Source organism: Tauraco erythrolophus, chromosome 28 (genome assembly GCF_009769465.1).
Source record: "Tauraco erythrolophus isolate bTauEry1 chromosome 28, bTauEry1.pri, whole genome shotgun sequence".
NCBI classification, from domain to species: Eukaryota; Metazoa; Chordata; class Aves; order Musophagiformes; family Musophagidae; genus Tauraco; species Tauraco erythrolophus.
In genome coordinates this window covers 5,050,483-5,067,184 of record NC_141492.1, presented here as the reverse complement: position 1 = coordinate 5,067,184, position 16,702 = coordinate 5,050,483, and the positions used below count along the sequence as shown (strand labels likewise).

At 47.4% G+C, this 16,702-nt stretch overlaps 1 protein-coding gene across 2 annotated transcripts in view; it reads right to left on the bottom strand.

The window, feature by feature from the left end:
* Positions 1-2,098: 2,098 nt before the first annotated feature.
* Positions 2,099-16,702, bottom strand: part of GATAD2A (GATA zinc finger domain containing 2A) — a 49,806-nt gene continuing 35,202 nt past the window's right edge. Inside the window, exons 5-13 of one of the 2 annotated variants that reach the window (XM_086627682.1) lie at positions 14,563-14,692; positions 13,895-14,026; positions 12,312-12,401; positions 10,329-10,460; positions 9,018-9,185; positions 7,916-8,195; positions 7,075-7,364; positions 6,061-6,244; positions 2,099-4,563 (exon numbers count right to left, since the gene is read on the bottom strand). In XM_086627682.1, the coding sequence (XP_086483808.1) occupies positions 4,433-4,563; positions 6,061-6,244; positions 7,075-7,364; positions 7,916-8,195; positions 9,018-9,185; positions 10,329-10,460; positions 12,312-12,401; positions 13,895-14,026; positions 14,563-14,692 (1,537 nt within the window). In that variant the 3' untranslated portion in view covers positions 2,099-4,432. The remainder of the gene's footprint in view (positions 4,564-6,060; positions 6,245-7,074; positions 7,365-7,915; positions 8,196-9,017; positions 9,186-10,328; positions 10,461-12,311; positions 12,402-13,894; positions 14,027-14,562; positions 14,693-16,702) is intronic. The other variant, XM_009978986.2, reaches the window with a different exon arrangement.

The following is a 16,702-nucleotide window of genomic DNA, read 5'->3' as shown; positions in this document are numbered from 1 at the left end:
CCACGTCCTCTCCGCCAGGCGAGGGTGCCGAACGAGCCGTACCTCCGAACAAAACCGAAACACCCGGAATAAGAGGCAGATCCAACAGCTGGTCCGTCTGTTTATTGCCATTCAAATACTAAAAATCCCTCACAATGTAACACAGAGTTTGATTTCAGATTCTTCCGCCACTGACACTACCAGGTTTTAGTGGGAAATTATATTTTTTTTTTTAAATTTTTGTTTTATTATCAAAGATTTAGAGTCACAATAAATGCGAGTGACAAAACCAGACCCTGCGCTGGCGTAACGCTCCTCTGTTACACTCCTTTGTTCGAGGATTAGAAATTCTCTTTTTTCTCATTTAAAAAAAAAGCACAATGCAAGTTAGTTCACTAAATTCAATATTCAGCGTAACTCTGCCTTACTGCAGTTCCTTGAGGTCTTTTTGCATTATATATATATATTTTTTAATACATTTTTTAAAAAAAATGCCTTCTGCACCCCCTCCTTCCAAAAGCATAAGTGACAAATGAGCCAAACGAGGGTTTCTGACGAGCCCTGCCTACGCCTGCTCCCTTCCACAGCCCCAGTCCCCATTTTCCATTCTGAACTGGACTTTGGTCATTTTTTTTTTTTTTCTCCTTAGTAAGCAAAAAAAATGTGACAACTAGGTCTGAGAATTCAGAGGTAAATGAACAGTTCCCTAAAACGAGGATCAAAACATCTATAGAAAACACCCCACAACCCCAAACGACCTCGATTTTAAGATGAATCGGAGTCTTCCTCACTACTACAGCTGGAATGGCATTTACAGGAATCCCCAGAGTACAAAAATTAGCAAAGTCACCCTTTTTCCAGGAACTGGAAAAGCCATCCAAGGTTCAAGCAGACCCCTCGTCGCGTTTCTGAGCAAAGGGCTGCAACCTCGCCAACGCTCAGAAACCGAACGGGTAATAAATTAGGGTGTATATATATATATATAAAAAAAATAAAATCAAATCAATAACAGAACCACACAGCTCCCAAATTGCAACACGGGTTTCAAATGAAAATCCGGGGTTTTATTTCACAAGTTGCTAAAATCTAAGTACAATAGTCGTTCTCATTATTACCGTATTATAAAATCTCGGAGTCGCAACGTCTCGAAGAAAAGGTTATATGGCTTGCGAGAACCAGCGCTGCCCGGCCCTCTCCCCAGGAGAGGGGCACGAAAGCAGCGCCCGGGCGATGTCAAACCAGCTCATGCAGCAGTTGGCAGCGAAGCAGAGGGAGGCTCGGGGCAACGGATGCTCCACCGGAACGGTGCCGGGTTACAGCCAGGCTGTCGAGCAGCACGGTCAGTCTCTGGTTCTGGGGGAGCTGGAAGGAAAAGGGTCTTTTTTTCCAGGAGGGGGCCGAGGAGGTGGCTGTCGGCCAGCCCTGCGGCAGCACCCATAGCCCTTTCGGAGGCGGAAATCCCAGACGCGGCGGCGGCAGAAATGAACCAAAGATTTGTTCCCAATGGCGTGTCTGACCCCCCTCCTCACAATTCCCAAACGATTTAACCTTTAGGGCGTAACGCCCTTACGTGGCTGTTCCATCTAATTGAGCTTTTCTGTTTGTTTGTTGGTTTTTCAGGTGTTTTTTTTAATTCTTTTTTTTTCTGCAAGAAGAGGAACGTACAGACGGGGAGGAGGAGATGTGGAAAGACTGCAGCAAGTGTTGTGACAACTCTCTAAACCTAAGCTGGAACCTTCACCAGCCCAGTTCAACCCTGCTCAACCCAACCTGCAGTTCTGACTACAACGGGAGCAGCAATTCTTCTGGCATTTACCCCACGGGCACCACCTCAACCTTCTCCTGGTGCGTTTAGCTAGAACTCTGCAGAAACACGTGTGCAATAAGTATATCCTCTAAGCCACCTGCAACACTCCAAGAACCACAGACTGAAGCCAGCGTCAAAACTCGGTTGAATCCCAACAGCCTGACACCCGTGTCGTGTTTTCTGCTCACTCAGAAAGCCCTCAAAAGAATTCTGCCCTGACACTTCACGTGTTTGTGGGGGTTTATTCCACGTTAAACCAAACCAGACTGCAGTCTAGCATTGCTGAGGGAGTTTGTAAGATAGTATAGACAGATTCGTTTTTCTTCTCAGTTCCCAATCTTAAAATAAGTCTTCTCAATTATTTTAAGGCTTATTTTAAGTCTCCCCTATCCACTGTGCTGAAATTAGGATTTACAAGCTGCTGTACTGAACTGGTGGTATCCAAAAAAGGTTTTGACATCGCTTTTAAAACAGGCAAGTTTAACAGTTCTGCCCCTCCTTCCATTCCCCTTTTTTTCCAGCCTCAGCGGAAGCTAAAGCTACCCCAACGCTGGAGGGAAATGGTGAAGTTGTCCAGGCTTCCCCAAAAGACATTTGGATTTTAGTTTGAGAAGTTTTGCTTTTTCCTTTTCAAACAAATGCACTCTTCCCGGGGGATGGAGCAGCGCGAGCCATCGCATCGCTGAGGAGATAACGCAGGCGTTTGTCAGGAGAAAGAAAAAAAAAAAACCCCAAAAACCTCCACGCAGGTAAGGAACTGAAACTTTTTCATAATATTTCAAAGTGCAAAAATAAAACGCACTCAATTTCTCTCTCCACATCTCCCAATCCAAAAGACCTTGGAATGAAAAGAAAAATTAAAAACTCAATTCCTCTCATCCCATTTAGCTCTTAATATACATTTGTAAAACAAACCAACAAAAAACTGAAGTCAAATTGAAACTCTAGGGCTTTATACAGCAACAAATACCCTTTTTCAAAACTAGGCTGTCTACACTACGGAACAGCTTTCAAAGTATCTAAATACTGATACTCACACAACAGAAGAGGGGCTAAAATGAACCAGTTTGCTTTCCCACTAGGCAAGTTAGATCCGAGGGGGGACGACCCTATAAGTTACTGGTTTGAAGTTGGATCTAACAGCAACTGCTAAGAAAATAGATTCAGCATAGACCGAGTAGTAACCCCTCCCCCTTTTCTTTTATATATAGATATATAGATATATATATATAATTTTGCAAATAATTCTTATCAGCACTACTTCTAGCACTGATATGCAACGTTAAGTAGTAAGGCATGTATTTCTGCCGCTTGAATTCAACTTGAATTTGGGAGAAGCACAGGGAAGAAGGAGGGAAGATGTCGAGAACTTCAAAAAAAAAAAACCAAACCAAACTGGACCTGATGGATTTGGGTTTAACCTGGGGAATCCCCACAATATATTAACCTGGCCTTAAAGCAGGGTGACCTAAAGCTCTATCAAAGATGATGAAACACTGAAGCGATGGACAGCGGAGCGTGCTTGGTTCGCCTGGAAGAACGGAGCTCCAGAGGGATCAAGGCTGGAGGTCCTGCCCCCGACGTGCCGGCACGGTCCGTGGGCCACCAGGCACGGCGGCTCCTCGGCGGCGTCGGCAGAGCACGGAGCCTCCCGCTCCTCCGCTCCCCCTTTCTGATTGCGTGCAGCTTCTGGAATTCCTTTTTTTTTTTTTTTTTTTTTGAGTAAAATTGCTCAAAACAACAACAACAAAAAACCCTCCAAAAAGAAAATAATCAAAAACAGTTTCACTTTTAAGTCTCTGGGAACACACGAAAGGCCCAACTGCTCTTCGCTGAATTAGAACGACTGAACAAAGGTGTTTTGTCTATTCAGTAAATTAAGATTTTAGACTACCAACAGTTCAAAGTCTATTCAAAACAGAATCCAACAAAAGTGAGAGACTCCTGCACTGGTTCCCACCTACCAGACAAGTTTTGGTGGCAGCCAGTCCCTCAGGAAAAAAAAAACCAAAACCAACAAACAACAAAACAACAAACAAAACGTACTCAACTGGAATTTGAGTTTGCACTTATTTATCATTAGCTCATCAGAAGAAGATTTGGGAACATTATAATCTGTAGACTGCCTTCCTGGCTGGAGGAGGGGCAGGGAAGAAAAGCAAACACGAACTCGGCTCACTAAATGCATCTGCAAGACCGGGTGGAGATTCCTTGAACTGACATCCCCGCTGGATCGCGAGCGAACACCGCGTTCCTGGAGAATGGGTGGTTAGTCATAAAGAAACCGAAGGCAGAGAGTCGCTCAGTCCTCCTTTTGTGCTGGTGACAAAAAAAAAACCTCCAAACTAAAGACATAAAAGCCAAAAAAAAAAAAAAAAATATTAAGAATTCTTCCCCTTCCCTGACAGCCTTCATCATCAGTCAATCATAAGAATCTGAGAACCAAATGAGCTTAAGTCTTTCCCACCCACGTGGTGTCATTTTCTCGTAGCAGGGACAGCAGCACTCGATGGGATGAGGAGTGGTCTTCTTGCATCCTATAAAGCCTGGGGCGTTTCCAGCTGGGATTAAAGCAGATTCCACTGTAATGTGGTATAAAAAGGATGGCAGAAACAGGAAAGTCTTCCTCTCGGGCGTTCCTCTGCATTATTTCCACGTGGCGGACTGTGGGATGGACCGTGGGGGAATCATATCCAGGAGATATTCACGCTGGCGGTCTACTGCTGAAGATGACTTGTGCACAGCTAAACTAGGATTAACAAAAGGTAAAGCCCCACCTGACAAGACATAAAAGAGAAAAGAGAACAAGTGTCACGGCGTGGTACCAACATGATACAAAACAGTGGCAAAAACACACTATTCCCGTTAAATCTGCATGAAAACGGATCAGCTGGGCACTATTGGCCACGAAGGGCAGACACCTTCAGAAGATGAAAGCTCCCAAAATCATCCCAACAAAGAGGAGCAAGATTTTGTACCAGAAATGAAGATTTGAGCAGGCTAGAGCTCTCTGCAATGAAATCACATTTTAAAAGATAAATTAAGCTGTCAGGAATAAAAAAATAATATCAAAAGAAATCCATTCAATACTGGGCAAGAAAGCAGATCACAAAGGAGTTGGTTGCTACACTGTTTCCTTCCTGGAGATCCTAATCATCATTTAAGAAAACAAATGACTCTTCAAGTCAGATTCTTGTGTATAAAAAAAGATTAGATTAGAATTTATAATTTCCATTTGCTCGAAGCAACAGCTTTAGTTATTTCAAATCCTGAGGAACGCTGGGAGTTCCGTTGTATGTTGCTTCCAGCAAGGAGAAAAAACCAGTCAAAGGACTAAACTAAAGTCCCAGAACCGAACGACCAACTCCTGCAGCGTGGTATGGACTCGAGGACGAACAGTCTGACATTACACCTACTTAGTCTATCTACAAGTGTGTAAAGCAGTAGTTTTTATCTGGTAGCACCACCTGATGGCCCCTTCCCATGAGCATAGAATCATAGAATCATAGAATCATAGAATGGTTAGGGCTGGAAGGGACCTTCAAAGGTCATCTAGTCCAACCCCCCTGCAAGGAACAGGGATATCTCCAACTAGATCAGGTTGCTCAGGGCCTCGTCCAACCTGGCCTTGAACGTCTCCAGGGATGGAGCATCCACCACCTCTCTGGGCAACCTGTTCCAGTGTTCTACCACTCTCATAGTAAAAAATTTTTTCCTAACATCCAACCTGAACCTACCTCCCTCTATTTTAAAACCATTACCCCTTGTCCTATCATAACTGGCCCTCCTGAACAGCCTCTCCCCATCTTTCCTGTAGGCCCCCTTGAGGTACTGGAAGACCGCTATAAGGTCACCCCGGAGCCTCCTCTTCTCCAGGCTGAACAGCCCCAACTCTTTCAGCCTGTCTTCATAGGAAAGGTGCTCCAGCCCTCTTATCATCTTCGTGGCCCTCCTCTGGACCCTCTCCAACTGGTCCATGTCCTTCTTATGTTGGGGACTCCAGAACTGGACGCAGTACTCCAAGTGAGGTCTCACGAGGGCAGAGTAGAGGGGGAGAATCACCTCCCTTGACCTGCTGGCCACGCTCCTCTTGATGCAGCATAAATGACACCAGAAGCAAGTGCCAACAAAAATACTACGAGGAAAGCCTCGCCACCATGGGGCTTTCACGCAGGAAGTGCCAGAGAGAAAGCATCCTTACCCAAAGAACTACCATTGTCGGGCAGAGTGCCGCTAGTAAGTACAAAGAAAAGAAACTTGAGAGAAAAATCTACCTGTGTTGATGGGAGTCTTCTTCCAGGCGGCAGCGCTGCCCTTGCTGACAGGTCTCTCAGCATGCTTACCTGGCCTGCTCCCAAGTGCTGCTGCAGACGAGGCATTCTGCAACTTGGGGGACTGGCTAAATGCATGCAGCACGCCTCGCGGAGCCCCAGGACCTCGAGACATCTGGCTAGAAGTCTGGGAAGAGAGCAAATGGTGAGAGCATAGGAGTCTTCTGGCTCTCCAGTACAACAGCCTCGAGGAATCCCTGCTGCCCCTCTCTCCTTTCTTGGCTTCTTCTGCCAAGTCTGGAATGCATTGCTATAGTCTCAGGGCTGAAAACTTCTAAGACATCTCTATGAGGAATTAAGAATCAGGTTTCTACTTCTGAAAGCATCTGTAAGGATGAGGAATTATAACCAACTGCAAAGCAGCACAAAACGTGCTGGGTAAGCATCTCCATACACAGGCAACACTACTTCCCTGTCCTCAATAACCAGCACCTCGATGATTCCAACTCAAAGCAGCACTTTGGCAGCTTCCATCTTTCCTCCCCAGCTGAATGGTGGTTTCATGAGGTGTGTGAGATCCAGCCCCTGTCATGGATGGTTGCTACCATCACCTGAAACCTTCACAAGCAACGTTATGTGTTCCTGGCTCAAGTCAATTTTGTTGTTTTTTTTTTTTCCCCCCATCTTAGGTCAATTTACTTTTGTGTCTTTGGCACTTTTCATGTGGTACATCCTAAAAAAATTCAGGCACAGCTTTTGCAGGACACAAGTTCAACACCCTGGGTAATGACACCACCACTCTCTCCTGTTCTTCAGGTACAGAGAACATAACTTATGCTTCCCCACATGACAAAAGCCTCTTTAACCAGCCCAGTTTTAACCTCACGAACCGTGGAGTTTCCATAAAGCCAAGTTCACCCATCAGTTTCTTGCCTGCACGCCGAGCACCGGCGCTCGGGGCCGCGGAACCCTCGCCCCATCACCACCAAGACCCGGCTGTGGTGCCCGGCGCCGTACCTGCTTGAGCGAGTGGTGCTGCCCGATAGGGTCTGACTTGGTCTGGACGGGAGACGCCGTCTGCTGCAGTATCCTCTGCTCGATCTCCTGCTCCTGCTGCAGAGCTTTCACGAAGGCAGCCTTCAGTCGGTTCGTGTGCTCAGCTTTCAAGGCCTTTTTCTGATTCGATGTCATGCAGGTTTCACACATAATGGTTCCGTTCTTCTCCTCCCTCCAGCGGCAGGTGAAGTCAGTCTTACACTGAGCACACATGTAGGGCTCGCGAGACGATACGGCGACCGAAACTTTACCTGGAGAACACAACCAGCTTAGCCCAGCTCCACCTCTGGCTTCTACGGACGAATAATACTTGAGAAACCTCGAGAATATTCCAGCATAAAACCAAAAAACCACCAAAGCAAACCCTCCACCCTTCACTCCCCTCAGTCTGAAGCCTTTGGCATTACTAATCTTTACAGCCTTCACTTCAGCCAGTGTGTGAGTACGTGTCCAGCAGATACTTCTTTAGATACTGGTTATAGAATTTAGTGGTGATGGACAAACAAGTGGCTGATAGGAAGTCAACAGCTCTGGGGAAAACTGGATGCATTTGAGAGAAGTCTTTACAATCAGTGTCTAGCCTATGAGAAATCATAACCTTTTTTTTTTTTTTTTTAAAGATGTTTTTTAGAATTTTGAATAAACCAGTTTGACAATTCTTACGGGAAGTGAATCCTAGATTTGACAGAGTATGACTATTTAATCCTGTGAAGCCTTAAACTCTTTGCTGCCTGCTACTGAGGTAAAGTCCAGATGGGAGAAGTCTCCTGGCCTTTGAGGAACACTTGTAACCCTATCTCACCTTGAGTTTCCAGCAAATTCTGCACAACTTCTTCCAATCCGACTAAGTAAATAAATTCGTTATTGGCTGCGCTTGGCAGGAAGTTCATCTCTGGAGCAGGTGGCTTGGGAGGAGGGATCTCCAGCAGCGTCTTCTCCAGCTGCTTGCGCAAGGCGAGCTTGGCGGCGGCTTGCCGGCTGGCCGGCGAGTCGTTGGAGTTGACGATGGAAGCGGCGCTGGTGGTGGTGGCGTTGGCCTGAGCGGACGTCACGGTGGTACCTTTGATGGAAGCTGGTGATGCCTGGGAGGAAACAGGACACGGCTGAGCGACACGCGCTCCTCTCCACCGGGAGGGCCCAGAGGGAGGAAGCGGCGCTGGCTCCGACGCTGCGCGGGGCTGGTTGTGCGCGGTGAAGGCTGCTGCTGGGACTGGACTGAACCACTTCCCTCTAAATCCTGTTTCTGCACCGTGACGGAACAGATCACGATACAGATGTTCACTGCAACGCTGCACCCATCACCTAATACTGATCCTTCTACAGAACTTTTCTTTACTGATCATTTTTATAAGGCAGTTTTAGAAATTCTAAAGGAAAAGACCACAAAGGAGTCCTTTTCCTTATGATTTTGTCAAAGCACTGACTTCAAATTGTTCCCTTTATCTGCACCACTCGTATGACAATATCCGTGCGAGATGTTAAGTTGCTGCTTCAGTATCTCTCGCTGTTTCAAACAGGAGCACTGGCCCGTTTTATCTCTGTTTACCAGAACACTCATTTTCACTTCTTAAGGAAGAGGAAAAAAAAAAAAAAAAAGAAATATTCTAATGGACGGCTTCTTATCGACACCAAAAGTGAAATGAACGCAACGTGCAGTTCACTGAAATATTTATTTCCTTCCAATATTCCGTAATTCTTCATTCCTATGTAGAGGAGGTGAATGGGAACAGAGGAAGGGACTGCAGGGGAAGAACAAGGAGCAGCCGAAAGCAACTGCACCAGTTAGAGGACAGCAGCCCACCCCAATGAGATTCAGTAACCAGACAACCAGTAATTACAACCGTTCACCCCTGTTTTTCCAAGATGAACGTTGCACTTGGCACGAAACACCTTCTGGAACTCACCTGCGGGATGTTGACAAGCAGGCTGGTGTTGGGGACGTTGGCGACGCGGATCAGGCCCTGCTGGATAATTCGCTGTCCCTGAATTTGTACGCTGGGGACCGATGCCCGCGGTGCCAGCAGCAGCGGAGGCGGCCCCGTGCTGGAGTGCTGTCGGATGTTGTGGATTTGCTGGGAAGACACAGAAATGGGCTGATGCAATGGTGCCATGAACGATGGGGAGGGACAGATAGCGGGAAGTCAGCGGTGGGAGTCGGATGGGGTGACACGAGACAGTGGAAATGAGGCAAGGCAGGGAACGCAAAGAAAGTGTGATAATTAACATAATTAACATCTGTGATGTTTTTTCCCTTTCCCTCTGTCCAAATGAAACAAGTGGAACGTAACGCGAAGAGAGATGCTTGTATGTGAGGCCATCGCGTTACGGCCAAAACAGCTGTGCCAAAAATCCGAGTTTCCCAGTCAAATTTCTTTCAAAATGTAGAGCTGTTAAGCCTGTCTCGTTTTAAAGGCATTAGGAAAGCTCTTGCTCAGAATGAGGTTTTCTCCATAATCAGAACAGAAAGAAAATGGAATATCCAATCTCTGCCTTCCTCCTTAATGCTGCCTATCCAACAGATAAACGCAGACCTTTCATGGCAAAATAAATCCCCACTTAACAGGGAAATATTTTTTTCCCAGTAGCCCACGGAAGTCAATTTTAGGAGACCATATCAAACGGAACATTGCTTCCCTACTCCTTTAGTGACACCACTGTTTGCTGTTACAGGTGACAAAGACTCCGCAAAGCAGCACTTTCAGACTCCCAGTTGACTATCTCATTTCGGCAGCTCTTAGTCAATCACCAGACAGATACAATGAGGGGGGAAAAAAAAAAAAAAAAGTGAGTTTTACCATTTGAAAAGGTGAAATTGATATGACAGAAAGAATAATGAGGGGTAAAAATGGAAGAAGGAGGGATTGTGGTTTGTTTCCTCTGCTGCCGCTCTCCTAAAAAGCGGGTGAAGCTGGGAGCCTGTAAATTAACTTTCGTAACAAGGGCAAACAAACTGCTTTGGTGCAGCTACGGGAAGCAGCTCTGCAGGTAAGAGCATCGTGCATCACCACGGGATCTTCTTACGCTTCCCTGGAAGCGCTGTGGGACAGCACAACATGCAAAACTGGAATGACGCAGGGTCAATACACCTAGCCATATCCAGAAATTCCAGCAAGAACTTCACAGGTTCCCTCCCCACGAGCAGAAAGATGACTAAGAAAACAGCTAAGATGCAGTAAGGAGAACCAGAGCGGCTCTACCGCACGGTAAGCACTTACCTGTGCTCCTCTGACAAGAGGTGGCATTACTATCTGCGTGTTTTGCTGAGTTCCTAATTTTGAAGATGTCTGCTGCCCTCCACGGACCAAGGGAGGGGGAATAACAGTGCCTGGTATACGTGTAGAAGAGGTCTGCAAAACAGAAAGTAGTTTACTCGCAGGGTTTTGTTCGGGTATATTGATGTGCACACGCTCTGGTCTGCTGCTCGGCGTGCCGACAACGCGGTGTCCGAGACGCCGCGCAGCGCAGGCACGCGTAAAGACGCGACGGCAGGCTGGCTACGCGCTCGGGGACTGTTCTCTCTCATCCTGCACGGAATTCAAAAGGTAAGGAGCGATCCTGAGCAACGTTTTCATCCGCCCTCCCACCTGCTGAAGAGCTGCTGTGCCGAGACGCGCCGGCCACACGCCATAACCCGCGGCCGGGAGCAGCGGCACGCGAGAGCCGCTCTCCGCGCCGGCTGACGCGACGGATGCGCTGTCTCGAGCCCACGGAATGACTGCAGGACAAGGTGATGGCTGGGCTGGCTTTGGTGCAGTTAGAGTGCAAAAAAAAAGGGGAAAAAAAAGTGTTTGTTGGAGGGGGAGTCAGAGAATGGGGAGATATGAACTGCTGTCTTCAAGGAGAAGTGCGGGGCGGACAAGTTGGAGATGCAGGAACGTTGGGAGGTGAGCAGACCGGGCATGTGTGTGTGAGAGAAGGAAAAAAAAAAGACAGGAAAAGGGGAAAGCTTTAGAAAAAATGAAAAATAAAAGAAGTCAGGCTAAAGACATTTGAAAAATTGCCGCCCATGCTTTTTGGGCTGCAGACTGCATTAAATCCTCAACATTTCTCCTGATGCTATAAAAGGTGGGATGGTTTCACGCACCACTTACATTCCTGCAGACCACTAACGCTACGGAACCGACCCCCAGAAGCACTCAGAAACCAAGGAAGACCAAATGGTGACTCCACTCCTACCCACAGGAATTAGTAGAGTTTTTACAGTCAAGCAAAAGCAGATGGAGGTCAGGTTAACCGGCCCCAACCCCGCAGATTAGACAGAATCACTCCAATCCTGGATTCTCAGCTCCCAGCTCTCTGCTCTGGCCAACCGAAGTCTCGTTGTCTGTTCGCTGAAGATTGAACTCGTGGCCCAGTTCCTCTGAAAGTGCTGTCTTCAGTGAAGGCAACTTGCCTCGAGGAAGAGATTACTCCAACTGACAGATTGCTCTAGGTTTTGTGAACGTTTCCTAAACGGATAGCAAATTTACCCCTTCCCTGGAGTATGGCATTCGGGGGGATTTTGAAACAAAGAGTTGCTGTTTTCCAAGTGAAAGCGTTTTGTGCTGAAGCAGTTTTGAAATTAGTTTTGAATCAGCCCAAGGTAGATAACCAGAAATGTTTTAAATCCAGAAGTGCGACAAGATGCTAGACTCGAGAGAAAGATTAGGTTGACAGATGTCAATTGCCTCTGCTTGCTTTTTTTTTTTTTCTTCCCCAAGGCTTTCCAACATTCCATTTAATTTAGCCTCAACCAAGATTGTTCCTACCACCATGTGCCACTCAGCCACCGGGCCAGGAGAGAAAATCGTTATGATTCACTCGGCTCTTATGGTTAATCATGCCGAGGGCACAGGTAAGTCCCATGAGGGCATGGCAACAGGCTGCCACAACATTTCTGTGACATCTCTCCATGGCATCCTCTTTGCCAAAGGTCGTTAGGACTGGTACGGATGTATTTTATCAGGAGAGTGGATCAGGGTGGGCAGTCGCTGAGAAACAAGCTTATGAGAGCTACCTCCGTGTGACATCCTGCTTTCATCTCCCACCCCAAGCGTTCTTAAAAAGCTTACAGCGGGGTTTCGGGAGTTAAAAAAATATAAATAATAAATTCCACCTGGCTCCAAGCCATTAACGTGATGGGACTGGTCTTTCCTGTACCGTGCACCTCCTCCTCTGCTCCGTGCCCTAAGCCTGGCAGCCTGGCCCACCCCACTGACCTGGAGGGACGGCTTGCCAGCAGGAACGCTCTGCGGTCCCCGCACCAAGGGCGGAGGGGTGGCCACAGCACTCCCAGAGGAACCAGCAGGCTGGAAGAGGAAAAACCAGAAAGAAAGCAGACGAGTGTAAGGGTGTAAAGCAGAATTACAGAAGCTCAGGGAACAAAAGCGTTTACCTCCTTGCGCCTCAGTAAGAGAATCTTCAAAGACTGTGGTTTTCCCCCTCCCCCATCCCTCTCTTCCTCCAAGCATCTCAACATGCGTATTTAAACGGAGAAATTATTAGGTAAGTATAGATAAGATTAAACCAGGAAAATAAGAGTCTATACACCAAAACCAGAGCAACGTGGAAATCTCTTTCAGCAGCCTCAGCTTAGAGCCCCCTTCAGTCTTATCCGCCGTTACTACCAGCCTCAACTAATCAGCACCGAGCATAATGCAAAGTGAAAAAAAGTTTAGGAAAAAGAGTTCAGCTGTTGAGAAGTTCAGGCTATGCCATTTCACCCGAGTTAGTTCAAACATCCAGAGCTCAATGCTCGGCAGCGAGTTGAGCGATGCGGGTACTTGTATTATTTAATCCCATCTACTGAAGCCCTCGGAAGTCTGGGAGAAAGATGCCAGTAAACCAACCAAAACCAGCCAAGAGAGCTGTGCTAACATCCATCAGCACCGTGAAGTGCCCTTAAACCCACACATCATCCCATCCCAAAACCCACCCAGTTGGCACCGCGCGCTGTAATTGGTACAGACACTGGAAATTTAGCCAGTGCCTCGACGGCACTGGGCATGGGGCGTTCGCACCCCCCCTCGCCTCCCACCCTCCTCTGCTCTTCTCCTGCCACCCTCCACCTCCGCCCCTCGGTGCCCGCAGGAACGGCACACGTAGCGAGCGGAGCGGGCAAGCGCTCTGACAAAAAGGTAGACTTTTTTTTTCTGGGTTAAAGTTTCTGATTAAAACAGTTCTCCTCCCAGCACTCCGGAAATCGTGCGTGGTTGTGTGAGCCCGAGAGGTGGGCAGAAAAGAGGAGGAAGGGAAGGGAGTGCAGAGCGGGAGGGCCGAACCGCTCCTTCCAAGGACTGCCTGGATTTTCCCCTGGATGATGGGAAGCGCGCAGTGAACCGCAGACTGGCTTCCCCTGGGTCAGCCCCCAGAGCCTGGGGCTCAAACACCGCAGCTCCACCAGTCAGCACCTTGGTCACGTGCAAGCATCTCCTCCAAAAGTATCTCAGCAATATCTACGTGGCACTGAGGACCAGACAGAAGTGTTTACTAATTGCAAGTGTATTACGTTCATAAATGCATCTGAGTTTTAATTAAAAGGTCTTCGGCTTTTGAATACAGTTGACAGGATAAACTGCCTTGTTTGGTCTTAGCAAAGACCAAAAAAACGGAATTCCACAAAAAGGAGCCGCTAACGGGATAAGCCACTACAAACTTCACAAAGATTTTATGAAAAGTGAGATATGCCTTATTTGCGGGCTACCTTACGTTCCACAGGTCATGGCAACCACTGCAGTTATTCGGATTTTTTCCCTTCCATTTCAAAAGATGAGATGTTAAGTATCTGCAGGAAAATAAATACCTTCTGAGTAGTGGTCTCCTTCTGGATTTGACTTTGCCGTAACTTTTTCAGTAAAACAAGTTTTGCTTCTTCTAACCGTAACTCTTCTTTTAGTTGTTTTATCATTCTCTCCCGTTCCTCCGGACTGCTTTTCTGCAGGGTCAGGTAAGGCAAGAGAGGGTGGGAAAACAGGGAGAGGGAAGAGACAGATACGTAACAAGTTACAACAAGAACTTACAGCGTTGTAATTGTCATGTAGGTCTTGGTATCACTGACACGCCTGCAATATACGGACACAAACTGAGTATGGAGAAAGAACTCGATGAAAAAGAAAAAGTTTTTACTTGTTTTGCTAGGGAAAATATCTCCAAGTCAAATGAAGAGTCAGGCAACAAATCTGTGTCATGCCATGCCGAATAAGGGACATTGCATCCACTAAAAAGCCAGTTCTGGGAAAGATGCACTTTTTATGCACATAAAAATCAAGAAGGTCAGAGTCTGAAAAAAAAAAAAAAATAAAAGAGGACAGCAGCTTTTAACAGCTTCGACATTCCTCGCTTGCGAATCCATCTTCATGAAAGCACGTCTCCACCCGACCCTGCGACCGAAGGAGCCCCCTGGGCACAAGCAGCGTGTTTTCTCCTTTCGGGACGGCACGACTTCACGCGCGTGAAGACGAGCCCACTCACCATGAGCGCCTCCGTGTTGGTCTCTTTCAAGGCTATTTTTGTCAAACCATTCATCCTGGGGCTGGAGGGCTCGTTGTCGGATAACACTATAACGTCCGGCGAGGGGACTCTCTTTTCTCTCTTGACTTCACTGCGAATCAGAAGGAAAACACAGAGAAGGAGTTAACAAAAAGCAAACAACTACTTCACGCTGCAAAGCAACGTTATTTACAACCTTCTGCTAGATGAATCCCACATCTCCCAAGTTCTGAACCAACCCGAGATGGCCCAGCTCAATCCATTTCTGCGCTCCCTGTGGATATTAAGCCTCCCAGGACAGAAGCATGCCAGGAGATAAGCTGCAGCCACAACACATCACAATGGTGAATTCCTTCAATTAGAAGCCTTTCCATCAGCCGCTGCTCCCCCCTTAGAAGACACGGAGGGTCTCCAGGGCTCTGTTTGCACCACGGGAAGGCCACATCCCGCCCCTAATCCTGGGACAAACAGGTCACTTGCTGCTTCTCCTTAGCGTGCTGAAAGGCAAAAATCATATCCCGCTTTTCCTTTTCCTTCCCTAATGCAAATATTTGTGAGTGGTGACTTTTTCCCACCCGAGTCACTGAATCCCAAGGAAACCCACTCACTTACCCACATTTACGTACTTTATGGCATTATTTTCTTCTTACACCAACACTACTAAATAGCAGGAAAGAATCAACAGGTGAATCCTGTAACGGCCTCAACACAGACAGGCACATCCACACAACTTCACCGAAAACCACTGGAACACGTCCAGACTTACACTGATTTTAACTCTTTATTTAGTTTTGACGATCACTCTGAGGGTGCTCAGGCACTGGATCAGGCTGCCCAGAGAAGCTGTGGCTGCCCCATCCCTGGAAGTGTTCAAGGCCAGGCTGGATGAGGCTTTGGGCAACCTGGTGTAGTGGAGGGTGTCCCTGCCCATGGCAGGGGGGTTGGAACTGGATGATCTTTGAGGTCCCTTCCAACCCTAGCCATTCTATGATCAGTGATGGCTGCACATTCCACCTGAATTCCCGACACAAATCACCTCTCGGCTCCATCACCTACGATTATCACACGAGAAGAGAATTTTAGCTATTTGAACCAAAAGGGATGGAGATGACGGGATGTGACAAGACGCCATCAGCTGCTCCTCTGCTGCAGGTCACCGTTCCCTGGGCAGTTCTGCTGGAAACAATCAGATCACCTTTGGGTCCAGGATTTGGGATTTCAAACTCCAAAGCTTGAGTATTTCAGAGCAAGGTTTGCAGCAGGTGACTGCTGAGAGGTTTAGCAGGGGCTGCGCGGGGTCGGGACAGCAAAGTCTCCTGCACTGCCCAGGAAATGACAGCCCTTGAGAAGGGGCCAACAGGAAGAATTTTAGGAGAACGTAACACAAGTAGGTGTTTTTCTTTTTCTTTTAACCCAAAGCCAGATGCAGGAGCAATGAGTTCAGAGTGGGAACCTTCTGGCTCACAGTTATGCATTAAACAAAACCCATAAAGAATCTGTGCCAAGCACGATGAAGCAGATACACAAGTGTGGCTTGGACTGTCCACGAACAAGAGATGTGGCACATGAGCCTTGTTCTTTAAAACATCAGGCAATTACTTCCTAGACTAAACAACAATTTCTAGACTTAACTGATATACCACGTTTCTTAGCAATTCCACGATTAACGGAAATCAGTCCTTATCATCTTATTTAGTGGTGCAAAGGACATTCACACCGAGTAGCAGCACTGACAGCTGCGTACCCCGATGGTCTTTTTGTGAAACACATCCCTCCAGTGAACACTCAGGGCAGGTCAAACGGTATTTCGGATACTGGAAAACCAGCCTCGAATACTGCAAAAGACAGCTTTTAAAATACAATTTCCATGTTAGTGGGAAAAATACAGAAAAAAGCAGAGGAGTGTCCCCTAGAGGGCACAGCCGGCCCGGGAACCACGGCCACCGAGCTCAGGGGGTTTTCCAAAGTCACAGGTGAAGCATTTCCAGCTTCTCCCCGTGTCCCAGCACACCGAACTGGCTCAGGTCACTCTCAGCAGGGAAGCAACTGGGTCGGGCCAAACTCTCACTGGCTGCGTAAACTTCTCCCGGCAGTGGTGGAGAGCAGGAGCGCAGGGAACGTG